Here is a 26,563-nt window from a genome sequence, read left to right as displayed (position 1 = left end):
ATTGTGGCAGCAGAAACAGAAACTCATCAGACCATGCGCCGTTTTTCCAACCTGTTCTTCTATTGTGCAATCTTGGTGAGCCAGTGTGAATTGGGCCCTCAGTTTCCTGTTCTTAGCCCATAGGAGGGGCACCTAATGTGGTCTTGACCATGTCTACATGGAACTCAAGGAACAAAGAGAGCAATATTAAATAAGGGGAACTCCTAGATGACTGTGGTTTTATTGTAAGGGGAGGCTGTATATGTTTGTAGCCACAAGGTGTGTTTGTCTGCTACTCAGGGCATCCTCAGGGCCTTTGTAACAGTCGTACATTATGAATCCTTGATTGACTGCTGAAGGACAAGTTAACGCACCGTGGTTCTTCCCATTACTCTCTGTTACCAGAAACACAGAGGAGAGGAAACTTCAAATTCACTTTTTAGTGTTCAGAAACATGAAAAAAAGAGATCTTTGATCCTATGTTCGTCTTTCCTGTTACTTCCTGTAAACGCTCTGACGGTTCTTTGTTAGTTCTATGTTGCTATACACTTGAGCCACTGTGTTAGATATCCAAAGCAATGTCCTCAGCCTGCTCTAGGTGAATGATATCTAGTGAAGAATTAGGAGGATGAGCAGCTACAGTTATTATGACGGGACAGACTGATGGGAGACGGGCAAACCTCGGCCGAGTCTCTTCGAAGGATGTAAACCTTCCTGCACAGAGCAAAAAGTGTCTTCACCAACCCCAACACAAACACCTCGATAGGGTTGGAGCTCCACAAAGGGCACAGAGTAGAGGGAGAAGGGTGGAGAAGGAAGGGAATCCAGGAGTGATGCGAGATTTCGATTCCAACCTGAGCAAGAGAAGGTGGAGGTGTGTGTGTGTGTGGGAGGGAGGAAGAACAGAAAGCCTGCAATTTAACAGAGATACAGGGACTCGATGGTTCTGGTAAAAGAAGGAGGGAAGAAATCCTGAGAAAGGGGCAAACAGAAGAGAGATGACAGCATGTGTGTTTAGTTTCAATCCTTCCTCATTTCCCTACAGATCTTGATGCTCTACGTACTTATCTCGTTCTCCCTCTGCTTCTTTTGATTATTAAGTTATTTGACCACACTGGACACTGACAGCCACTGGAACAAGTCAAAACAGCAATCGAAGGAATATCCTTTGAAACTAACGCATTAGTAGATTTGTTTTTGATTTCAATCTGGTCCAGTTGTGACTCTCTTCCGAAGTGTGTCGTTTATCTTGTCTTTCTCCCCTAACCCCCCAATCAGTCGTGACAGTTGGCTGCCCCTGTAGTGTATTTAACTTATAACATAAAGCGCCCTGAGGTGACTGTTGTTGTGATTTGGCACTATATAAATAAAACTGAATTGAACTGAACTGAATCCTATTTCCAAATGTTTATTTTTAAATGATACACGAAGCTCTGACTCACCAGGGACTTGGAGCTCTGCTTGGAGGGCGGCTGAAACGGTCGGACATTTGTGGGCGTTTCCTTCTCAATAGAGTGTCTTCTCTGGGGGGTCTTACGCCTCTCTGGTTGAGGTGTAGAGGAGATGGGCAGGAACATGGGTGGAGCTGGTGTTCATAGATAGAACGTAAGAGAGAGAGAGAGAAAAAAAGAGCAAGTTTAACTGCAAAGAAGCAATTGATTGGTTAATCTTTAGCTCAAGACCTACTGATTATAAATAATCTTTCAAATGAAAAGACTTTGGGAAACGTGACTGGCAGGGCTGCAAGATTAAAAGCCATCGATCACTGCCAGCAGATAGCTTAGTTAAGGAGGCAGGGGGCGTCGAAAGGCTTCCTGACTCACTTTTCTTCCCCAGCACAGATTCTGGGGAAGTGTCATCCATCAGAGATGTCGCCACGCTGGAGCTGCTCGCTGATTTGCGTCCAACAATCTCATCCTGAATGCACAGAATACACATGCACTTCAGTCGTCACTTTTTCTGCACAAAGTAAATGCATCTAGGAAAAATAAAATTCTAATACACAGAAACGCACTTCAGAGTCAGAGCTGTCCAGTTCAGCGAGGCTGGGAGCCTTCAGGAGCCTCTTTCTCTGAGGAACTGACTGAGATCCAGAGGGTTCGACTCTGGGTGATCCAGATCCGTTGGTGAGAGACAGAGAGCTGGATGTCCTCCTGCCCATACGTGGGCTGAACTCATCTGCATAGAGCCACACAGGAGAGTGTCATTCAGGCACAGCAGTTGAAACGAAACCCAAAACACATCCTCTCTGGATTCTTTGCATCCAAACAGGTTATACTTTGCATCTTTCTTTTACTATCCCATTTGTTATATGGGGAAAGTTTTCAAGTTGTAGTGGGTTTCAGTGGGTGGTGAGGTGAAAGGATGCAATGAATGATGTTACAGAGGACTGAGTTTTGAGAGTCGCCGAAAGGTTAAAGAGGTTGGCGAAGGTTACGTTTTTCCTAAGGGGAAGCATAGGAGCAGGGCGGTGTTACACGCAGAGCATGGATGCCTTCTTCATGAAATATTTAAACTGTGGACTCCTAAAAAAAAAAGCTTCTCTCCCATATCAACCCCCAGGGAACGTTTTTAGGGAAAGCTAAGTCCTTGAAACCAAATTTCCCAATTTACTAAACAGACACTCTTTACTGGCTAAAGTCTAAAAGTAGAAAAGACAACATTAAAATCAACCACCTACAATACCAAGCTGCCTGATTCTGACTAATTTCTGGGTAAAGCAAAAAGACAACCTGATGAGAGGGTTTGGAGGCAGGGAGTATGGGAAAAGCAGACAAGCGAGTGCTGCAAGAGACAGATAAAAAACACAGCTGATAGGATTGGTGGGAACCCTGAAACTCTCCTTTCTCCCTTCAGCCTCTTGTTTGTGGGAAAAGCATCCACATGAGCTCATCGTCTCAACACGAGCTCTGTTCCTGCTGCCCAGTCTTTTTATGACCAAAGATTCCTAAGAACCTACATCACCAGTTTTTCTCTATTCAGCCATCATTCTAAACCCTTTCTTTGTTTCACCCAAGTCTCAGCATTCACATATTCAAAAAGAGGAGATATTAGTTTAAAGCTGGCGGGCAGGGGGGAGACAAGACAGACAAGACCATTTGGTTAAAATGCAAACATGGCCTTCCAAACCACAGCATTGCTCATACGTTACCTATTCCAGTACGGAATAAATCCTGTGGCATACTGCGAGTTTTGCCGAAACCTAAAAGGGAGACCTCCTTTAATAAGATGGCTACAAGTAAATTGACCACTCAGTACACCTGCAGTTTATATCCAAATAAAATGGAGTGACTGAAGTAGTAAACAGATTTGTGTTTGACAGAATACTTTGGGATACTTTGTGTACGTGTGCAGCTACAGGGAAATGGGCTGTTGTCTGGATTACATCATGAAACGTATAACTGCTCAATGTTAAAATACTGACCCTACAAAGGAGTCATTTTGATTCTAAAGTATTTAGTGCAAAATCTGATATTAAATGTTTTTATTTTGTCTATAAAATGATTTAAAATAGACATGGTTTTTAACATATTATCTGTCTTTGTGTGGGTTAGAAGAAGTTTAGTGTCACTCTCATGTTGCCTGGCTAAGTCAAGATGGTTCAGCTTAGTTCAGCATAAAGACCACAGCTTTCAGTTCAGTTAAGGTTTCATTTGATTTTTTTATGTCTAATGTTTAAGCATCTTAGCCGTGCTTCAGATCAACGACATGACCAGGGTGTAGCCCAGCTCTCGCTCTATGGTAGATGGAATAGGCTCCAGAGAGAGAGAACTCCAGTGATCGACTGGTCCCCTACTAGCAGGCACTCAGAGATAGAGGGGTAAAAGACCTTCCTTTTAACAAGAAGTGACCTCCAGCAGAACCAGGCTCGGGGAGGGGCAGCACATCTGCTGTGTAGTTTTGCAGTAAATAGAACAAACACTTGCATTGCATACCATGCAAGAGTTCTGATTTGAGAGTTTGGTTTGTTTGGGATCATTGTCATGCTGTCAGCCAATTTCTAGCTGGTATTGGATGGTGGATCAAAAATTTGTGGTGTTTTTCTTTGTAATTCCATCAATTTTAACAAGATTTTAAAAACACTGTCTGGAATGCAGCACAAAACCATGACAGAGCCTCCACCGTGTTTTACAGATAACTATGAACACTCGCGGTTTTACGTCCCTCCTCCTGAAAATGTCAGATTTTCAAGTTTCATTCATCAGACTTATTTCTACTGATTTTAAGTCCAGTCCTTGTATAATTTGGCAAACCTACCTGCCATTTCTCCCAGTTTCCCTTCTTTAAGAATGGTTTCTTAACAGCTACCCTCTGTGTCAGGTCTTTGCCAGATTTTCCCCCCTGTTTCTTAAGGATGTGACCTTTCAGACACTGTTCATTTGCATTTTCAGGCTTGCCTCCTCGTTAGTCTTCAAAGTCTTTAAGGTTATATTGCAAACACTTTTTATACTTGAATGATTCACAGATCATTGTTAAGAGGCTTAAGAAAAACTTCAGAAAGCTTAAAGAACTTCTGCTCAAGACCACTTAAAAGATACAAGAAAGTCTGGCTCCTTAAAAGCAAAATATAAAGAAACAAAAAGTGGCTCAAGACTTTTGCACAGTAGCATATAGTTGTACCATTACAAGCTGATAATGTGGTGACAGTATTGCTGTTAGGTCGCGAAATCACCAGACCACTTATATACTTTTCTACAAAATTGTAGTAACACTACAGTAACAACATCCAAACAGTGTATTACTATGATACTACTATTACTATGATATTAAAGCAAAAATTAGGGTAATGTTATACAATTTTGTTATTAAGTGTTTTTAGACCTAAATATGTATTTATGTATAATATAACGTTTGTCTTACGTTTTTTATTCTAGCGTTATGTAATTTGAAACATCACTCCCATTACGGATCGATTAAGTTGACATTTTCCTTTCAATTTTTTGTAGGGGACCCCAGGGGGCCAATCAAATTACCCAAGTCACACCCTTGTTGCTAATCTAATCACCTGCTGACTCTAGCATTAAACAGAAGCACAGAGAGAGTGGCATCAACCTTCTCAACTAATGCACAACTACAACAAAATACTTAATGTCACATTTTAATGACAATTTAATTAGAACCAAGCAGCACCGCCTGCTCACGTTGCCTTTAAAACAATAAGCTATCACGAAGGCCCAACGCTGCGCGCAGCGACATGATACCTCACTGAGACTTGTGATCGCAGCATTTAATCTCATGAAATCTATTTCCCCTTAGCCATACTCATTAATTTGTCAGCGGGAATGTAAAATCCCCACAAAGTACAGAGTTATCAATATGGTCACATCATATGGGAATGAGTGATTATACAGGGAAGGTTTTACACAGGTCAATGGACAACACAAATGAGGGAGCTGTTTTGAGAGACACTGGCTTCAGTAGGAGAGAAAGTGGAGCACAGGATTATTCTAAATTGGCCACCTGAGCACTGTTCCCTCATCGCAATCACAACACTATCTCCAAATTTGGAGACAGTGTTGAGCATGTTCCACTGCTGGTAGCCTGTAGCTCGTCATCTTAGACTATATATTTTACTATGCTGTGCAGAGCATGAGGCTGTGCACCGGTCCACCTGCGCACTGGCTCGATTCTGCAAAGTCACTGCTGCACACGAAAGACTCTTTTGTATAGATTCTTGGAGACGTTGACGGTGTCACGTATGCTTTTGGCTGTTCCTTGCCAACCCTTGATTAGATAGCTGGCAGCTCACTTCTACTGAAGTTTCACATTATAGAGGAACCTTTAAGAGACTAAGTGCTTGGAAAAGGTGACACTTTTCCCAAGAAGCAACAGCAGGAATATTTTTCAGGAGGTACAAGAATTTCATGAAGACTGACTAGAATAAACTGTTTCCTCAAGGCTGCAATCATTTTAACAGCCAACAGTATTTTTTTTAAAAAAAGAAGAAGATGTTGTTTGTATAGAAAGCAGTGATGTAATTTTACCATCCTTCCTTCAGAACGCTACATGCAAAAAAAAAACAAAACAGCACCTCTAAACACTTTAAATATCTCAGTCTGGCTGTGAGGCGATGTAATCTCTTCCAATCGAAGACATGTATTACACAAAGTAAAGATTCCTTTTATGACAAATGAAAGGCAGTGAGTTTTGAACATAAGCTCATTTTTTGCTGGTCTGTAGGATAAAGTCACATCAAATACTTTTCAAGATTTCTTTTAAATGATCTGTTCATATATTTTCTATTATTTTTTGAATTTTCTTTTGTTTTGCACATTGAAATCTAAGGCAAAGTTTGAACATGAAGACCTTTTTTTTAAATATTTGAGATCACATTGAGATCAGTGTGTGCTAAAATATGAGACTTTACAGGACAGATTGTTTGTTTTCCTCGTATTTTAACTAGCCAATACTCAGACAGGTTCAGGAGGTTTTTATCTTTAAAGGTTTTCGAGATTTTCATGTTCAAGCTTTGCCTCAGGTTTCAACGTGCAAAAAATTGGTCTGAACGTTCATTTGATTTTCCTGGTTTTAAGGTTAACAAGTTTAAAGCATGGCCTGTGGATGTAGTTCAGCATGCCACTCATGTCACCTCGCTCTCATCAGCATCCTCCTACTGCCCAGTGTCCCACGGGTCCATTTTTCACCTCCAAAGGAGGCAATCACCAAACGATGAAGCACAACATGAAATGTGTGTACAATATGCAGATTGATGCATTAAAAGTGTGTATCTGTGTCTGTGTGTTTGTTCGTGCGGACAGAACAGATGAGCAGCCACAACAAAGCGGGGAACAGAAAGTGATGAAAAGCCAGGTAAGCAGCGAGGGAGACTTTACCTGACGCGTCAAAACTGAAAGACATGCTAAGTGGCCGAATTACTGCAACGAGAAACGTCATGGACAGTTATTGTTTGTGATAGAGGCACATCAAGTCAAGACTTACTACTGTACATACAAGAAGTTGGTATTTAGTGAGAAAAGAATTGAAATGGCATGCTTATTGTCTTATTTCAGATCCCAAAGGTTTCATTGCTTTCATGACGAGCAATAAGAGGATTTTTGAATAAGTCAGCCAATGGGGAGACATTGCAGACAACACAGTACTGGGTTCAGTGTGTTAATAGAAGTTGCAGACACTTAGCATTATTGTGGCATACGACTTATACTCTGTTGCAAACAATATAAGCCACAAAACAATAATAGGCATTAGTTGCAACACAAATATGAACGGTTAGGCAGCAGCAGCTACAATAGCACAGAGCATAGGCACAAAGTAGGAACATATAAAAGAACAGAAACAGCTCAAAGTAATGAAGCTAGTGCACACTTCTTATGTGATTCTGAGGTGCAGGCATCAGATCCATACTTCAGCTTAAAACGTCTTAAAATTTTAGAGCGAAGTATGGTTGCATGTGTATGGGAGTGTGCACGTGAGTGTGCACCAACGGGACTAAAAGATACCAAGAGCAGGGACAATGAAGTGGGACACCTCCTTACCCAGCCTTCCTCTGCGGACCTCGTCAGGAGAGACCGGGCGAAGTTTCCGCTCTGCTTTGATCTCCTCCAGGATCCGCTCGTGCAGCGTGGGAGGAGGCTGAGTCTGTGGCTTCAGCTTCCGAGCTGACACCTAAGTAGTGTGGGTTGATGATGGGTGGCACAGAGTGAAAAAGGGAGCATACCAACACTGACACAAATGTACAGGGCTGTAGCCCACAGGCCTGCTTCTCTTCGCCTCTTCGGGTCTACTTTGACTGATTGTTCACCTGATTGCTGAGAGATGAGAGCACTGCTGAAAAAGCAGCCTGCTAATCCTGCTGCAAGATTGATATCAGCACAGAATCCATTATTTCTCCAAATTCAGGCTGCAGTGAGACGTGAACACCCGTGTGCTTTACAGAGTCTGAATTTACAGTCGATCACATGTAGTGGAAATAGTCAAGTCTAATCATCGGGATGATTTTGGCTTTAGCAACAGCAAATCAACCTATAAACCATCTCCTGACATGAGAGTCACAGTGTTTCCCACAAATAACACCAGGTTAGAAGCAGGAAATGTCTTTGTTAAAAATCCTTATTTTTTCAGAGTGTTTACTAATTTGCAAATGTGTAGAGGGATTATGGGTTTAATCTCAGTTTTAATGTTTAAATCAATCAGATTTGTTAGTACTCACAGGATTGAGAGGGGGTCTGGACCTGATGAACTCCAGGATGACTTCATGAGCACTTTTCTTTAATCTTGGTGGGATGTCTCCATTGACCTGAAGCAAAGGAACAATTGGTCTGCTTATATTAGCTCGGACAAACGCTGCTTCTTTCAGGAGGTCATTTACTAGATGGAGAACATGATGGATGGAAAAATTAAATAATCCAAACTCAAATAATAAAAAAACACAATATCAAAAAAAGTATATATGGACATTTTTAAATTTTCTGTTGCAAGACAACCAAACCCAAGACCACATACATAAGGCTGAGATTGATGATTATTTTTAATTATCATCAAGGCTGTCAAATTTTCCAGCGTTGTTCTCAGAGCCCAAGACGTTAAATCATGCTTGGGTCATCTGACAGTCAAAAAACTAGTAATATTCAATAATGGTTCTAATATAAAAGCAGCAACTCCTCACTGCTAAATAGAAAGACTTTAATCAGCGATCACAATAGTTACAAAATATTATTTAAAGTTTTCAGTTTTGCTATGAATAATGCCAAATGGAAGAGTAAAGTCATGCATATGCAAGTTTACACCAAAGCAACCCGTTATGGTACCGTTTTCTGGAGCATTTCATTAAATGATTTGAACTGTGGTGGTGTGTTTTCTAGATGTGGACTTACACAACAACTTCAGGTATCACACTGAAGCCTTAAAAGACTAAAAACAAAACTCAACAGTATACTAAAAAAGTGATTATTTGCCCTCGTAAACATGAAGCCATGTTTGAGTAAAATGCAGCTGAAATATATAAAATCAAAGGTTTATTTAAATCATTAAGGAAAATATGTTTGGTATAAAAAGAATCTAAAACAATCAAGTGAAATTTCCATTGACTAGATGCCATTAAATGTAACATAGCATTTTCTGAGTGTATGCAGTCATCATTTCATCACATTAGTGAAAGTCACAGTTATACAGTATCCAATAATAATCAATGCAACCTTATGATTTTCATGAAGCAAGCGTTTCCCTGCTGGATCAAAACAACAGTGCAGCACTGAGTGCAGCATTCGAGTAATATTTTCAAAGCTGCAACACGTGTTTTGACACTGACCATGACTTTACGTAGTTTGTAGCGTTTGGACCTGATGTCATCCATGAGCATCTCATAGGGAGTGAGCTGGTACTCAATAGGCAGAGGGTTGTACTGACGCTCCTGCACCTTCTTCAGCTTGACTCCTTCACGCAGGTCCCTCATCACCTGAACCCAGAATCGAGCCTGAGAGGAGAAGAACTAGTGAAAGAGGAACCCAGTGTAGAAAAGAGAGGCTAGCCTCTGCTTGCACACAGAACAGGGAAACAGGGCGCCATCATCACGTGCCGTGGCCATATCAGTCTCAGCATGGTTCCTGAGAAGTTCTTTGATTACTGTGTGTTTACCGTGATATATGAATTCATGGAGATATCTTCACGTGAACATTTGAGGCTACAGTCAAAGGTTGAACATTGCATACCCAGTCAGCATTCTGTAACTCGTTCAGGTCTCGGCCAGGCTCCTCTGATGACTCCTCCATCTTACGGAGGTTCTGGTGAAAAAGAACAAGATCAAATATAAAAAGTGCTGTTTTGGTAAATAACAAGACATGATCCCATATGTAAGCTGTTAAGTGGCTTCACTCAAATAGCTTTGAATTCACAGCTACACAAATCTTTATTTCTCTCATGCTGCCTGTTATGCAGCTCCTGATGTTAGTCTCTGGCTTCAAACACTCACTATTAGTTCCAGACTTTTAAAGATCCTCTGTAAAATCATAGTTTTCTTACTGGAAAGTTTCACAGAAACTCAAGCTGTAAGAACTGTAAGCTTAATGCATATCTTTATTATTATTATTATTATTGGAAAATAATAATAATTTAAGACATTATAATGTAATAATTTAATAATTTGAGACATTATGACAAGAAGTATGAAGTATGGAAGCAAATCCCCTTTAATGCTCCCCTTTAACTTTTATATTAACAGGATGAGACCATAACAAGCTTGTAAAAAGCAGTAGACAGACTGAAAATGTGTTTCCTCTGGTTAATCTTTGCAGTGATGCTGCCCTGATCATGTCACCAGAGGGGAAAGTTTGGTAAGACAATCACGGGAGTTTGCCCAGCTGACTGCCGAGTTAAAACCTCAGGTCACAGGGGAAATTAGAATTCACCATCATCCTACGGGGGCACAGCTGTGTTGACTGACTGCTTACATAATATCATTCGCAACAGGCTTTTTGGTGCATCACAAGTCAATATGTCTACAGTGCGTACAGTACTCCAGTCAAAAGATAACAAGATGGTCCCTGATGCTTTATGATAGCCCATCAAAATAAATAACTGATAATCTAGCCAGTGAAGAGCATAACAACAGCTTAGTTCAACTGCTGTAAAACACCATTATCTCATTTGGATGGACAGCAAAACTCCAGATCAGATCAAAGCAACATATTTTCCATTCCACTTGAGCAGCTTCTTCCACGTGTTCTGCATTAATTAAATCATGAAAAGTAATCCACAATGTGAACGAAACCTTTTTGCTGCTAAAGGGGCCACAAAATTAAATATTCAGGGCATTTGCCAACTGCATGTAAAACCTTAGTAATTCTGCCTTCTGTTGATATTATTCATTCATTTTCTCTCTTAACAGCTGACAAGAAGCACGCAACCCTGAGCAAATAGGAGCACAAGTTGTCTGTGAATCACCACTAATTCAGTTGCTGTTCAGCAGCAGGAGGCATCTCTGTGGAAAGATAAAGGGGCTTTATTTGGCAGCGATGTCTGGTAGCAGTGGTTGGATGAAGATGGACTTTTCTGAAATGTGTTTAACAAAGAACACCAAAACACACAAACAGGACAATGGGTTTGAAAGGAATTTAGGCACATTTGGTTCTTTACAGAATAATTACTGAGAGTCTGCAGTTAGGTAGCAGGTATACGAGTCTGTACACGGACTAAACGCTGATTGATGTGTTTAGATTAAATAGGGATGAATCTATATGTTATTAGGGGAAATGGCAGATGCCGCTCATTTTATGCTGCTGCTTCTTATATCAGCTTACTATTAATTCTTAGGGCCAAATTTCTTTAACGGGCCAAAATAGCTAAAATAACATAATTTTTACTTAATCACAGTTAATTTCACCATCAAGCACAAACAAAATAAGACATGCTTTTGTTTTGGTGCTAAAAGTTTGAGCAATAAACAGTAAAGTGCATATTGCAAATGTATCCATCATTTTTGCCTTAAGAAAGAAAATCCTGAAAAAACATTTGCAACAGCTTCAGCACAAAAATCTGTGAGTTCCCAGCTTTTACATGCAAACTTGTCACTGTGCTCTCTTTGTAAGTACTGATAGTATTTTTTTTTAATGCAACACATTATTAAATCTGCCCCTTATTGACTTCCTCTGTTGCATTTGCTGAATAGCCTAGATTGTATTCCTGCACAGTTGGCTATCCTATTCTATTTTTCTTGCCTCAAAGGACACTAGTAAGCAGTGTTGCCAACTCCTCAGTAAGGAAAATCGCTATTGGCTGTCCTAACAGTCGCTAGAAGTCACTAAATGACATCATCGCTTAATTTGCATAATTGGTCATGCTAATGTAATTGCAACCTACGCCGTTGGAGAGAGAAATAACATCGTGAAAGAGAGATAAAGTCAGTAAAAAACGTCTTAAATCCATTTATAATTTATATCTTTTAGTAATTATTGTTTTTTAATGTCACAATTCCAACCCTGCTCCTTTATCCGGGCTTGGACCGGCAAAAGTGACCCGAAATAGGCACTCTGGTGGAGTTACTTTGTGTGTGTGTGTGTGTGTGTGTGTGTTTATAAGTATTTTAAAACCTTGTGGTCCACAAAACAACTCAACAGTAAAAGAACTGACCGCATTACAGTCAGTTCTTTTACTGTTCGTTCCTGCGCGATTCATTTGCAGTTTGGATGCATAGGTTTGAACGTCTCCTGCCCTGATAGCAGCTGGGGGAGGACTATCCTCCACCTGTGAGCGCTTTGGCATGGGCAAGGTGCCCATGGCAGCACCCGCTGCTTATTGAGAGTAAGAGCGATACGCGTTTTCATGTCAAAAAGTCATAAATAAGGCTCCAATAACACCAGAAGAAGTCGCCAGATTTGTCGCTAGTCGCTTTTTAGGAAAAAAAAGTCGCTAAGGGGGTCTGAAAACTCGCTAAATATAGCGACAAAGTTGCTAAGTTGGCAACACTGCTAGTAAGGAATGTCTTAGCAAAAAACAGTATAATGGGTATTAGACAGGAGTGTACCTTGAAGTGGCTCGCAGATTTTCACTTGCTAGTGCCTCTCACATATATATGGGGTTTGAAAATATAACTGCTACTGGAATTGTTAATCTTACTTATGGTAAATAACTGTTAATAAAATCTGTTTACCATGTTAACTTTTTTAATTTATTTGTGGTGACATTTTGATGTTTAGCATGTTATGTTTACCATCTTGCTTTAGCACTTTAGCATGCTAAGGTCTTTTGACATTGCATGAGAAGAATGGCATAGGTGGTCACAATGACAATGCTAAGGTGATGTTTAACAGGTATATTATTCATAGTTTTAACTATTTTAAATATGTGTTAGCATTACTAAACTTGTTAATTAGCACAAAACAAAAAGTAGAGCTGAGGCTGATGGAAAGCTCATTCATTAGCATTAGCATTATAGGTTCCACACATGAGTTCTGTATAAATGGTACAACATTTTATGTGGTACAAGAACCATCGCAAAGCTATACAATGGACTCTAGTTCTTTTGGCACGTAAAAAAAACTGACTACAAGAAATACGTCTGTATGCTATTGAGTTTTAACAAATGACAAACACAGCGATGGTAACAACTTCAGTTTACAATTACTGCAACCCCCAACTTTCCTCAAATTTAAGTTTCTGTCTTAGCCTGTTCCACTCTGCAATAAAACTCTCCTTTCCTCAGAGTTGCGTAACTGACCTAATCCTCCCCTGTATTCATTCAGCTGCATTACACGCAGTGAAAGGGCAGCAGCAGTAGTGCATAGCAGGAAGGAACCCTGAGGTGAGACGTACAAACACATGCACACAGCTCCTTAAGGAAACTGTTCCAACCCACAGCTGAGCTCCAAAATGCTCCCAAGGAAAACAAAGTCCACAATGACTCCTGCCTGTGATCTTAATGGTTGGGTAGAAAAATAAAATAAAAACAGAGCAACGAGACATGACTTGAAATAAAAAAATGAGTCAATAAGACATCTTTGGTAAAAGAATCACGTTGTCAACTGGCATTACATTTGCTCTCAAAGACTTTTCTTTAGAAAGATTTAGAAAGATCTGCATTGTGTCTGTGCAAACCTGCTAATCATCGATCTCTAGGGAACATTATTAGAAATCACCTGCCAGGATCCCTGCCTACAACAGGCATTACACCAATAAAATGCTGTGGAGAGAATTAATCTTTGGTGGTATGAGAACAACTTGTTAAAATATTATGGTGCAAACCATCCAGCCACTACAATAGGACTGTTTTCATGATCATGCCAGGCTGAAGGCTAGCTATGAGAACCTGAACTCAGCGCTCTTGGAAGACTGAGAGTCAGCATGTCTGCAGATTTAGTCATCTATGTCTGACATGCACGACAAACATGTCACTATTTTTTTCATGGTGGCTCACTTCAACCTGTCAGCTGGGAGGGTGTCAGTACATGGCATGTCACCCGCACACAGCACCCTTGCCTTACCAGTTTATATCAAAATTGCTACTGCAAGTGTTTTGCTCTTAATCATCACCGTCACCATAAATGTGTTGCTACTTTGTAACCTCATAGCTTGTTCTTGTATAAGGAAATCAGTAGTTTTATTTCTGTTCTCATTCTATTCCATGTATTCATGTATATTAGAATTAATGAGCGGCCCATAAAATGAAGACAATAAAATCTTCATTTTTAAAGCTGTGAGTCAGAATCATTTGTGGTTATATCACAGTATGAGTAATGTAGGTTGAGCACGCATGTATATTAATTCATTCGCTCTTTCCCCAGCCATTCCCACGGATGCCTTTCTGCATCAGCTGACTGCCTTCTGCGCTGTCACACAGTAAACAGGGCTTTCACACACATACTGTCTTCATGTCTTTGTGAGTCACATTCATGTGTATTGTAAGCTACAGTCCAGCCTAGTGATGGTGATATAACTAAAAACCATTCAGGTGGTTTATAAGAATCTTTGATACTTAAGATAAGATTTATGGTTGTTACATAAAAATTGTCTTCTCTGTCAATAGTTAGTTAGTTGTTCTCAGGGCTAGCCAAGTGGTCAGCTAAATAATTAGCTGTGAGTCATAACGTTATTATCCATCATTAAAAATTTAAGTTATGCAGATTTTCCTCCGTTTTGTCTTTTATTGCCTTTCTGACTTTTGGCTGATGGAAATTCTTGTTTAATTTGGACACAGCACAATTTGTCATGACATCAGTCATCTTAGGCAGACAGCTAGCTTCTGAGCGTGAAGAAATCTGTGAGCCAGTCCATCATCAAATTAGGCTGTAACAGATGAGGCTACATAGCTGCAGAACAGCCAGGGTGCCCATGCTGACCTCTGTACACCAGCAAAAGCATCAACAATAGGCGCGAGAGCATCAGAACTGGACCACGGAGCAATCAAAGAAGGTGGTTTGGTCTGATGAATCACGTTTTCCTTTGCATCACATGGCTGGCCGGGTGCATGGCTGTGGCTAACCTGAGGAACACCTGGCACCAATGGGAAGAAAGGAAGCTGGCAGAGGCAGTGTGATGCTTTGGGCAGTGTTTCTTCTGGGTCCATGTGGATGGTACTTTTACACGTACCACCTACCTAAGCATCGTTACAGACCATGTACACTGTTTAATGGAAACAATACTCCCTTATGGCTGTGGCCTCTCTCAGCAGGATAATGTGTAACACAAAGCAGTAATGGTTCAGAAATGGTTTGAGGAACACAACCACACGTTTGAGATGTTGAGATATTTGAAATCTTGGCCTTCAAATTCCAAAATCTCAATCCAATTGAGCATGTGTGGGATGTGCTGGACAAACAAGTCCCACCTTGCAACTTGCAGGAGTTAAAGAATCTGTTGCTAACATCTTGGTGAAGATACCACAGCAAAACTCGATGGGTCAGGGCTGTTTTGACAGCAAAAGGACTCACACAATATTAGGCAGATTTTTATCAGTTTTATCATAGGACCCTACCTCTTTGGCACTCTTGATCTTCTCCAAGAAAGTGCGCAGCTCTCTGGTTTCTGTGTACAGGGCTCGGCACACTGCCTGGTAATGACTGGGCGCATCTGACACACTGGGTAGATGAGCTGTGCACAGCTAAAACAGAGGAAGCAAAAGGATTTTCAGTTCACACTTCACACAGCTGCACTGAAAGAAAATCAAAAACAACAATCAACAATACATTTTCGGTGACACACAATTCATTTCTAAATTTCACGCTCTTACATTCACTTCATTAAGTTTCAAGATTTTCTTTGTGAGTTGTTTGTTTATTTGACAGCCTGATCAGGTTTTCAGGTCATTTAGGACTTTATTAATTGATTGATTTTGTGCTAAGACAATAACAAGCTATTATTTTGCAAAGCATTGTATTAGATCAGATAATTTAAAGTATAGCAATCTAACAAAAGCTGGCATGACAATGACAATAATTAATCTGACTATTTTGATTGCTGGTTTCACGGCTACAACAACAGCACGCGTTTAGGCTTTAAATGAAGTATAGATAGTCGTATCAAGCTAGCACTTAGCTAATGGATCTCAGTGGCATTATATAAAAGCAAAATACCAACCAAAAGACACTTGTAAACAGCTGTTATTGACTGATGAACACAATTCACAAGACAGCTCTGCCTGAGGTCAGCCACACTGCTGCTCCACAAACACACACACACAGCGATGACAAAATACGCCCTTGTTTCTCTCAGAGGAACAGAAGGTACCTTTGGCCACCGCTCTGCATGCTCTTGGCATCCGTTTGTCCAGACTGCAAAAATTTCACTAAACATGGAAAACACCAGACAACTGTCTCATTTTAGAAACTTTAACCTGCCAATAAGTGTGGGAGTAACAGAAAATAATGGGTTCAGTTAAGTGTACATAAAATTCATATTTTTTAAATACAAAATCAAAACAGCTCCATTGAGTGGATAAATATGGCTCTAATCTAAAATAGTGTCATCGGGGGTTAGTACAGTAGGACAAAAGGTAAACCAAGGAGCACAGGGGGTGAATGGTCTCAGGGGGAAAACAATTCAAACTGACAGCTAGAAAGCCACAGGCCAGACTGCCACACCGCTCCCATGCATCTCCTTGGAGAGCAGTGTTGGTGTGCATGTGTGCACTTGTGTGTGTGACTGGATACATAGTTATTACGTAAACAGTGCACAGGCATGCGAGGACTGACACAGTGACTCTGCTCCATTGGACAACAGAGATGCATGCCTCCCAGCAAAGATGAGCCTGGCAGCCCGAGTGCACTGTGGTTCTGAGCTCTGCTTTCACTGCTGAGTTTAATGTGTTGAATATTTAATAGTTTAATTTTTCCTAAACACTTGCCCTCTTTGTTTGCATCTGTTCCTCGAATACCTTGGTAGATGATGTTTTCCTCAAGAACTGGAGAACTGTTTTAGCTTCACACATAGTAGAGAAAATGTTTTATAAGTGTGTATAGTTCCAAACACTTACACCACTCATGTCTGTTTGGAGAGATTACTATTTTATTTCACTTTCCTTAGATTTGGAATTATGGATTTTCACTTGCAAACGAGTGATTACCTGCTCTAAGTGGGAATTACATCGCCTACGTCTTCCATTACTGGAATCATTAAGTTCTGTTTTCTCCCAGCTGTTGCAGGAATCCTTGATCAAAAAATATTTTATATGTGACTGACAGTGATGGGAATAACGGCGTTACTTTTTTCAGTAACGAGTAATCTAATTAATTAATATTCCTATCGTTACAACGCCGTTACAGTTACTAACAAGAAAATGTGCGTTACTATTTTACACTAGTGGGAACACAACGAATATGACTGCACATTTACGCCGACATCATCCTAGTGCAAAGACAAGTGGAAGCAGACAAAAACAACAAGCATGCATGCAAAAAATTTACCCGAGTCATTTAGTCATTTAGTCATTTTTTGTTTTGTCTGAGCACATACGTGTGTGTATTTACATATATATTCATATTTTTAGATGTAAATGCAAGTATGTGTACTTGTATATGTCGTTTTTTACTGTGTATGTGTGAAATAAAGATACAATAACAATAACAGCTGATTGGTGGACCCTCTAGCTCTTACCCAGCACTAACTACTGCACCTCCATTCTGCCCTATAGGATTAATGTTTTCATGGGTGACCACTTTGTCCACTATTTAAAAAAGCTGTTTTAGCTCATGTCTTTTACAGTATCAGCCCACTTTAAGACAGCTTTCTCTTAATTGGCCAACGTCTGTACATAGTGCTTGTGTGCCTGTGTTTCTTAGCCGTTTGGTGCCTTGCAGAGATGACCTTTGAGGAGTAGATATCAGCTCAGAGAAACTGTTAGTATATCAGTATGCAGAGCAGCTGGAAGCCTCTGCTTTTGAGGGGATTACTTTTACATACTTAACACTTATTAACTAAAATTACTTTATCTCTTGGCAGTATCCTTTTTAACCACCAGCCATCAGTGGCTGAACATACATATTAGCGTCCACCAGCTGCTTACATTGAAAATATCTCTGTAGCCACGAATGCCAGAGACGTTATCAGAGTCCTCCACCTCGTCCTCTTCCTCTGTGGCCTCGTAGCCTTCGTCAAGGCATGCTTCCCTCTCAGCCTCAGCCATGTTAGTCATGAGATCAATGAGCTGCTCTAGAGGAGGACTCAGCTCCCTTTCCTCATTCTCCTTCAGCCCGTAGTCCAGAGCCTTGTAAATCATGATCCCCAGAGACTCGATCACCTGCAAGACAAAAACAACTAGTTTATATGCTATTACTAACTCATGTCTATATGTTTATTAGAATCATCTGTTTTCATTAATAAATAAAATGTAACATTTGTACATCTAACATGCCTCGATCATTTAAAATAAAATTAATCTATAAATATGTTGTATCTGATAATAAAGATCATAATAAAAATGATACTCCTTATTATACATTTACTCTTTATAACTGTTAACTATTTGTCACATAATAAAAACAAATATAGATTTGTCCCTTTGTTATTCAACATGATCCCCTCTAGTGTATCAGGCCTGAGCGGAACACGTGTGATGTGTTGACTGCACGGCTCTTTGCAGAGACAGCTTCCTCTGTCACCACACAAACACTCCCTCATGAAGATCATATGCACAATCAATATCATATGCATACAGTCAGGTCCCAGTCTGGTCCCATGTAAAGAAAAAGACACAGTAAAGCAGGCTTTATTTAGGGTGTGGCTACTTTTTAAGCTCCTCCCATTTTAACCTGCAGTATCCTCATGTTTGTCAGGCAGATGATATATGATCAGTCACTAAGACTGTAACTAGCTGCTTGCTTGCCTCTTACCATGTCTTGTGTGTGTAGCATAAAGTGGCTTCATCTCCTTTAAACAGCCATCTCTATTGGCTGGAAATGACTGTAAAATACTCCACGTCAGCAGGAACAATAAATTGTCTTTTTTCATAAAGAGTCACACCTTTTATGTACAATAATTGTATATTAGTGTAAAATTAATGATTCGAGCAGTTTCAGCTGGTCATTTACATGAACGTTTCTGTGAATGAGAGAGCAATAACCTTTATGCAGCTGTATGCAAACCAATCAAAACACTTTTAGGACACTATACTACTTTCTGTGGCTTCATCACATGTTTGGGTTGTAAACACAAGCAATAAACACACATTAATATTTAACAGGTTTAGCAAGAATCAGCCTGTTGTGACCTTACCTCATTCAACAATAATACACACTTGACAAAAAGGATAAACATTAGAGTGTTTAAACAAAATTAAACAAAAAATTCTTACTAGGTGGATAGCTTTTGTCAGACCAACAGTGGCAACAGCAGCAAAAGCTTAAAAAATCACAGAAAATTACTTTAAAAAAATCATATATTATTTTCTTTTTCTCAGGCTGATTCATGTAGGTCAGGAGATGGTGCGCTTGAGTTTTCCTGGAATTGGGGAGTCATGGTGGATAAAGCAGACATTGCCAAAGCCAAGATAAAAGAGTGAGAAATCACAGAGAGGATTATTCTGCAGCCCTGAGCACTTAGACAAGACTGAGAGAGGCAAAAACCAAAGCAAAACACTGAGAGAAAAGACAGTAAGAAAGACATGGGATGAAATCAGAGGGAATAAGGGGAGGTCAAATATCAGGAGACAGGAAAAGAGGAAAAAAACTGATTAAAAAAACAGGAAATGATATGTTGAGAGGTCAAAGGGGGCAGTAGAAAGGTCAGGCACAAGGATCAAGTGTGTGTGTGTGTAGACATGAAGATCAAGGGCAAATCAATGATTGCTCATGGAAGGAGGAGTCATATGAGACATCCCCCCCCCCATCAGTGGGTAATGGCTGAGTTTTCTCAGGGGGAAATGAATGCGACCTCTTTGTCTCAGCTCCACCTGGGCCCACACCCACTGACAGATGAGACATATTCAACCCAGGATGAACACACCCCACACCCCGATTTAACCAATTATCAATGCATAGTTCACCCCACAGTATGTTTTACTCAATAATGTTTTAACAGTACGTGTTCAGTTTGTGGATTTTTAGGCTCCTGTTTCTTATCTCCTCCTCCTCCATCATAAAAAGCCACGCCTTAAAGTATTCAGTCAAGGTCTGAAACAGCATTTGATCTGCAAAATGAGATTAAATGGAACAAGACGGACTACAGCGGATTCAATCACACTTTTTTCTTCACAGCAAAGATTAAGAGCATCGAGGGACTCACATTGAGATATATTATTCTGTATTTTGCTGGAGTGGGTGTTTAGTTTAAACCAGCATCAGGACCAGAATGGTGCTCATCTAAAGAACAAAAGGCTCATCTTTATAGCCTGTAAGAAAACCAGGCAATGAAGTTTGGTTACAGAGAATTATGACAAATAATCTAAATAATCCTTGGCATAAAATTGGCATTACAGAGCAAACAGATATTCCAGTATTTTACAATCCTAGCGTCTCTTTATTAAAAATAATATGTTTGTAAATTTATGTTATTTCTCTCGAACTTTTCCTTGAATTGCAACTTGAAAAACAAAACTTTCAAAATGAGCTCATCATTTAAGGTAAAGGAGACTAATACGTTCTTGACAAATAATAAACTACAAATTGCGACTAATGGATAAACCTGAGCTGTCCCTGTGACTGTGAGGCTAAAGCAAACATGTCTCCATTCTACTTTAAAGTCTCCCTGAATGGTTCCCAGGCTTTCGGGCGACCAAGCGGAATGATGAGATGGAAAGGAGGAAGCAGGGGGAGTAATACTACAGCTTTGTATAGAACCTGACCTCAGATACAAGCACCAAACATCTAGCAGGATATGATGTGAGCACAGACCCTTATATTTACATGGATCATGAAACATTTAGCCTCTGTCCTAATTAAGTACATTATTGATGTATGTCTGTGAATATGACCAGGTTTCTGCTGCCACTTCTTCACTGTTTTAACATAAAGGTTCCTGCAGTCTGGAGTCCAGTATATCACAGCTTAACTTGTTAAAGTTGCTTACATTTCTATGATCTGTGTCTCTGTTAGAAATATGACTCCTTTTTGTTAACATACATCTCCTATCTGGAGATAAAATAAAGTTAACTAACAGTCCACTTAGCCAATTAATATTTTCAGCACCATATATCTATCCGGTTGTTCAGTGATGACGCGACGAATCCTACTTCCGGGTCTAAAGTAGTCTGCGTTTAATATGGCTTTTGTGTTGTTAACATGTTTAATGTTATGTATTTTCTTCTATTTGATCTCAAAAAGTTCCTAAAACAGTCAGTGATCCCTGTTGACCTCCCTCGGCTTTTATTACCACTAATCATTTATTTAAGCTCAGTCTTTAAAACCTTAGGATGTAACTACAGCCCAGCCTATGCAGCAGTATATGAATGACTAACCTCGTATTGTGGATGGATTATCTCAGTTGTTCTCCTGGCTGAAGTTTGGTCCTTTTACAGCATCCTGCCATGCGATTACATTTGTTTCTGACCACCGAGAACACTCACGGTAACTTTTATCGAGTGGAAAAAAAGTTAGCTTGTTTATATTATGCTAACATAGCTGTGTCGCTAGCGGTCACCTAGCACATCATTATATACCAGCTAGCCCAACTTCAGTAACCCTACAAACGTCACTGCTGTTTAGTTTTCTGTCTTCATTTATGCTGGAAGTGATAGCAGAGCTGTACGTTTTAATTTGTTTCCAAAACCCCGCAGTCAGGACATGCTATATTGTATTTAGATAGAAGCTAGTGAGCTAACTCCCTGCTAACTTCTAACTCCGTTAAATGTCATAAATTCCGTTTTCATGGATGCCTGGATGTTAAACTCAATTGTTACACCTGGTAGAGCAGAACGCTGATCATTTTATTAAAGATGAAAGACTTTAGACAGTTTTTCAACTCTCAGTAATGCCATAGTGATCGTTTGATATGTGGACCTGCAGCGGAGTTTAGACCCAGACACGGCTAGTGACGTCAGACTGAACAACCGGATACACACAATTCAATCCATTTTATTAATATGTAGCAAATTTAGTTAGACATGTATGTGTGAATAACCAGTTCAGGTAAAAACAAACTCAAGACAACAGTGTCTGACTGAGGAAGGCTAGGAAGGACCACAGATGGAGAGGAGGCTGGCGGTAACAATGCCTATGAATGTGGCAATGAATACCAGCTGTAAGAGACAGTGACTCACACTAGCTTGAGATATTTGGCTTTGGGTGGCCAAACACCAGTTCCAGCTTTACAAATTGAACAACGGCTGAAATGTGCGAGCTCTGCTCTCTAATATGCAAAAGCACTCAGCAAAGGGCCATAGCCTTTGAAATTTGGAGGATTGTAGGAACAATGTGGGGATTTTAAATACTTACATGTCTTAATTAGAGGGAGCAGAGAAATTAGGTCATGTCTGTGGCAGTAAACAGGAAACAAGAACTGGGAATCCTTTATTTTTAAAAACGAATTACTAGCACTGCGGTCGATTTTAGTGTTTTCAGAATATTGTGTTAGGAATTATACCATAAAAGCTTATTTCATATACCTTTTTGACAACGACAGGTGGAATTTAGGATCAGTGACAGTCCACCTGGTGTCATTTTATTTTACAAAGCCATCGTGGGTTTGCCTGGTATGGTGTTCTTAGGGCAAGGGTTTCAAACATAGGGCCCACATATGAGTGCGAAATAGCAACAACATTTCAAAAAAGACCTAAACCATTCAATAATAAATAACTGCAAATAAAGACAACAGTCTCCTTTTGGTTATAATCGTCATGACTGAAATCAAGTATAGCATTAGTTCCAGGCCAGGAAGTCACAGTCACACCAGCTGATCTCAGGGCTAGCTCACATTAGCTACAGCCTCAGCTGAGGCTTCTACCCATCCTACTGGCATATCTCCTATAGGGTCCACTATTTCATTTTCTAATCGAACATTTCTCTCATTAATCACTCCCTCATAAAGTTATGCTATGCACAATGTGCACCAACTTCTACTTCACAAGTGAAGACTGTATATTTAAGTTGGGGAAAAGAGAGTGTCTTTATTTTGGGTCTTTTTCTTAGGAGTTTACCTTTATTATTGGCTGCTGAATTATTACAATTGCTGAACAGCACAAAATGCAAAGATAACAGGTGCTTTGTGCTGTAGTGTCCTGTTTTCCTTCTAAGTTAGGGAACTGGGAACCTAAAAAGCTTTAAGATAGCACATCAAATGTTAAAGCTTACATGTTTTACTCGTTCTTTGGAAAAAAATATACTTATCATGATTTTGATGCCAACAACGCCTTTCTTAATGGCTACATTTTGAGCAACTTGCTAACATCAACATGCCAGTGACATGCTAGTGATATAGAGTCGGGGATGAGTGGAATATCCTTTCTGCTGTCAGAAAGAAAAATATGTGTCTAATCTATTTTATTAATATTAGTTTTAAAAGGTCAGAGGGAAACCAAATAGTAATACTTCCTTATACGAGGGAAATCAACATGCCAGACCATGGCAACCTTTTCAATAGTCATCGAGTATTTCAGTTTTAATATGAGTGGTTCACTGAATGATGTTACATCCCTCTATTTCTTTTCAGACCACTTGCGGGTCTTCCAAGACCGGTGTTGGGTCACCTTACATTTTTCAGTAACAGACTAATGTAACTACTGTACTACATTCATTCATTCTTCAGTTATTTGCACACTTAGCAAATAGATTTTTAAAAAGCTAGCTTGTTATTAAGCTGAGTAAGACACTTAAGCAGCAGCCATCACTCAAATTCAGCAGGTAACAAAAGCAGTGGCAGTGGCGATCACTTCAGTCTCCTTGGGCTTGTTTTCACCTTTATCTACGTATTACAGAAATTTAAAAGCAAAAGATCATATATGTGTCCTCATCAGGATAAGGATTTGTGTTGGCATGTGGAACTGAAGTTTAAGGTTTATATTGTTAACTAACAATTTGTTTCAGGTAATTCAAACACAAAAGTAACGTGATGCAAAGTGTAACAAATTACTTTCTCCAGTGAGTAATTAAGTAACAAACTAGATTACTTCAAAAAAGTAACACAAAATATATAATGTGTAAAACACATTATATATTGGCATGGCTGAAATCAGATGAAAACTAAAACTGTTAGTTTGTAGGTGGCATGTCCAAGCTGTACCACAGCAGCATGTCTGCCACACCTGCAAAGTCTGACAACAGAAATCTGAACTTTTTTTTGCTTCTGATACTGACCAACATAATAATAATAATATATGTCAGTGCAGTTCTCTACATCAAACCTATTTTAAAACAAGTGAATTCAGTGAAATTCACATGATTACATAAAAGTTGGGTAATAAGAAATAGTGCAGATGACAAAACGTCATATGTCGAAGCATAGGCTTTTTCCTCTTAGGCATAATTTTTATCCAGTTTCCTGGCCACGCTGCTCTGGGCTCTGACTATCATATGACTGGGAACAATTACCTTGGTTTTCTTGGAGATGTAGAACCCAGTGAGTTCACATATAGAACAGAGAAAACCTTTGAACCACACAACATTCTTTCCCCCTTAGTAGTTTGCCTCTACTTTTATGCTGTCTGTTTCTCTTCTTTCATGGCAGCACAAGCCTTAATGGGAGAGTAAATGCAAATGAACATTAAACTCGCAGAGAAAAGACACATAACATCTGACTGAATTTTCTGTTTACATTAAACACTGGATGTGATGTTAAACTCTAATCCCTTTCATGGCATTAAAGCTCAGGACTTGAAAGAGCACAAGGTATGCACGGTTAAACTTTGGCAGAGGGGAATGTGATGAAGCATAATCCACAAATGCCTGAGGTTACACAGAGTCACAGGACTAGGATGCTCTACTGAGGGGTCAACAACAGCCTTTTTGCTAAAGCTGGCGCACATAATCATCATATGTCAAAATATCTGCAACTCCAAAACAAAAAATGATCCATTTTCAGTGAACTCATCTATTCTGATTATCAGGCAAACAGCGTTAGGCTGCCTTATGCCGTGTCGGTGAATCCAGTTCACTGGCTATGAAGAGAAGCAAATCATCTGACATTCACAGCCAGATCATTTGCAAGAGTTCCTGCTGTTTGAAGCCATGTGCCGATAATGCCCATCACACATATGCTCTTGTTCAGCTAGCTCTGGGCTAATTGGACACTGCATGCTATAGCAGAACGCCTTCAGTCCTGTCAAGCATCAAGCAGCTCCACCAACTTGCAGTAGCTTTCTGATCCATTCTGCCACACACTGCATTGTGAGAACTCATTTGTGGTGCAAAGCTGCTTAGCGGGGATTTGTCTATACAGTTTCCCATTCACTGCTTCTACAGCGGACTGCATGTGTATGTGCTTGGGTTATTTGCTGACAGTCCATCTGTTATTGCAGCTCTATTACACAGCAATCCAAGTCCTCAACGCCTTGAAAACTACTGCGCGCTATCTCTAATAAACTGGGAAGAAAAAGTGTGGTAACTGCAGTGACAAAACAGTTCCTAAAAATAAATAGCAGAGACGCCAACCCCTCCGTACTGTAAGACATTTCCAGAAGCTATTATCATGATCATTAAGAGCAGCTGATAATAGTGCAGTGAGAGTGCACACTGTCAGTTTTACAAAGACATTTAATTAAGGGTGAACATTCTCCCAGAGCGCTCATCAAAGGAGGAGGCCTTGCTGGGTGACATTTTAACTAGTCAATCAGAGTAGCCAGCTGGGAACTCTGCAGCTGAAAGAGGAAATAGGTTGGTAGAATAGACAGACACACAGTAGATACAGACTTTATTAATCCCATATTCAATTTATTACAGCAGCACAAGGAAAGGAAAGGAAAAGAGAATTAGTGATAAATTAGAAAATAATAAAATAAAAAAGTAAGTAAGAAAAATAAAGTAATAAAAACCCCAAACTGCTAAAAATGCAGAATCAATAAAATACTATATAATAGTAATTTTTACTGTGTACAAATTTGACTTCACATAGTATGATACACTAGAAGACATGTCACAGAGATTTTTTTTTACATGTACATTAAGTGTAGTGGGAATGATATATATACATGCATTTGTTTGTAGGTATTTATCATGTGTGCATATTTGACAGTCAAACTGCTGTTGGCATGAACTGTAAAAGTAACCAAAACAGAATAACTGCTACAGCCGCTCTGTGTTTCAAACGGTCAGTTTACATATCAGCTTTGGAAGATTCATCACGGTAAGTCTTGCTCAGCCTGTGAAAACAGTTCTGTAAAATGTCCTGTCGATCTTCAGGAGATTTTCAGTTCCTGAGAAAATAACCCCTGGCTTTGGATTAATGGCTGCAGATTTAGAACAAAAAACTGTACACAGACCCCAGAGTTTGGAAAATTACAGGAGTTTGTGAGGCAGCAGTGAGGCTACACAAGCTTTACCTATAGCGACTAAAAATCAAGCTATTTTAGCTTTTGTTTCTTTATTTCATTGTAATAAACCTAGATTTATGTAATGGTACATTTGTCGAGTAATACCTTACAGAAATACTACAAAGTTTACTTTAAAGTTTAAAGAAATATTACAGTTTCCTTTTGCTTGAAGGTTAATTTAGAGGAATGTTCAGTTTTTCCTCCACATCAGAGCTGATGATAACTGTTCGCTTGGTTCATAATTCA

General features: G+C 39.6%; 1 protein-coding gene across 7 annotated transcripts in view; it reads right to left on the bottom strand.

The window, feature by feature from the left end:
- The window catches only part of LOC102198456 (protein spire homolog 1-like), a 37,148-nt gene that overhangs the window by 4,384 nt on the left and 6,201 nt on the right, over nucleotides 1-26,563 (bottom strand). For 2 of the 7 annotated variants that reach the window (XM_005741252.1, XM_005741253.1), the window contains exons 3-13: nucleotides 17,927-18,160; nucleotides 15,401-15,526; nucleotides 9,645-9,716; nucleotides 9,245-9,409; nucleotides 8,147-8,233; nucleotides 7,473-7,602; nucleotides 3,131-3,181; nucleotides 1,994-2,157; nucleotides 1,803-1,896; nucleotides 1,422-1,564; nucleotides 660-833 (exon numbers count right to left, since the gene is read on the bottom strand). In XM_005741252.1, the coding sequence (XP_005741309.1) occupies nucleotides 660-833; nucleotides 1,422-1,564; nucleotides 1,803-1,896; nucleotides 1,994-2,157; nucleotides 3,131-3,181; nucleotides 7,473-7,602; nucleotides 8,147-8,233; nucleotides 9,245-9,409; nucleotides 9,645-9,716; nucleotides 15,401-15,526; nucleotides 17,927-18,160 (1,440 nt within the window). Of the gene's footprint in view, nucleotides 1-659; nucleotides 834-1,421; nucleotides 1,565-1,802; nucleotides 1,897-1,993; nucleotides 2,158-3,130; nucleotides 3,182-6,812; nucleotides 6,855-7,472; nucleotides 7,603-8,146; nucleotides 8,234-9,244; nucleotides 9,410-9,644; nucleotides 9,717-15,400; nucleotides 15,527-17,926; nucleotides 18,161-26,563 lie in introns of all 7 variants that reach the window. The other 5 variants (XM_005741254.1, XM_005741257.1, XM_005741256.1 and 2 more) reach the window with 5 other exon arrangements.

This window comes from Pundamilia nyererei, unplaced genomic scaffold (assembly GCF_000239375.1).
Source record: "Pundamilia nyererei isolate P.nyererei 1_Seehausen unplaced genomic scaffold, PunNye1.0 scaffold00109, whole genome shotgun sequence".
NCBI lineage: Eukaryota > Metazoa > Chordata > Actinopteri > Cichliformes > Cichlidae > Pundamilia > Pundamilia nyererei.
This window is presented reverse-complemented; position numbering and strand designations above follow the sequence as displayed.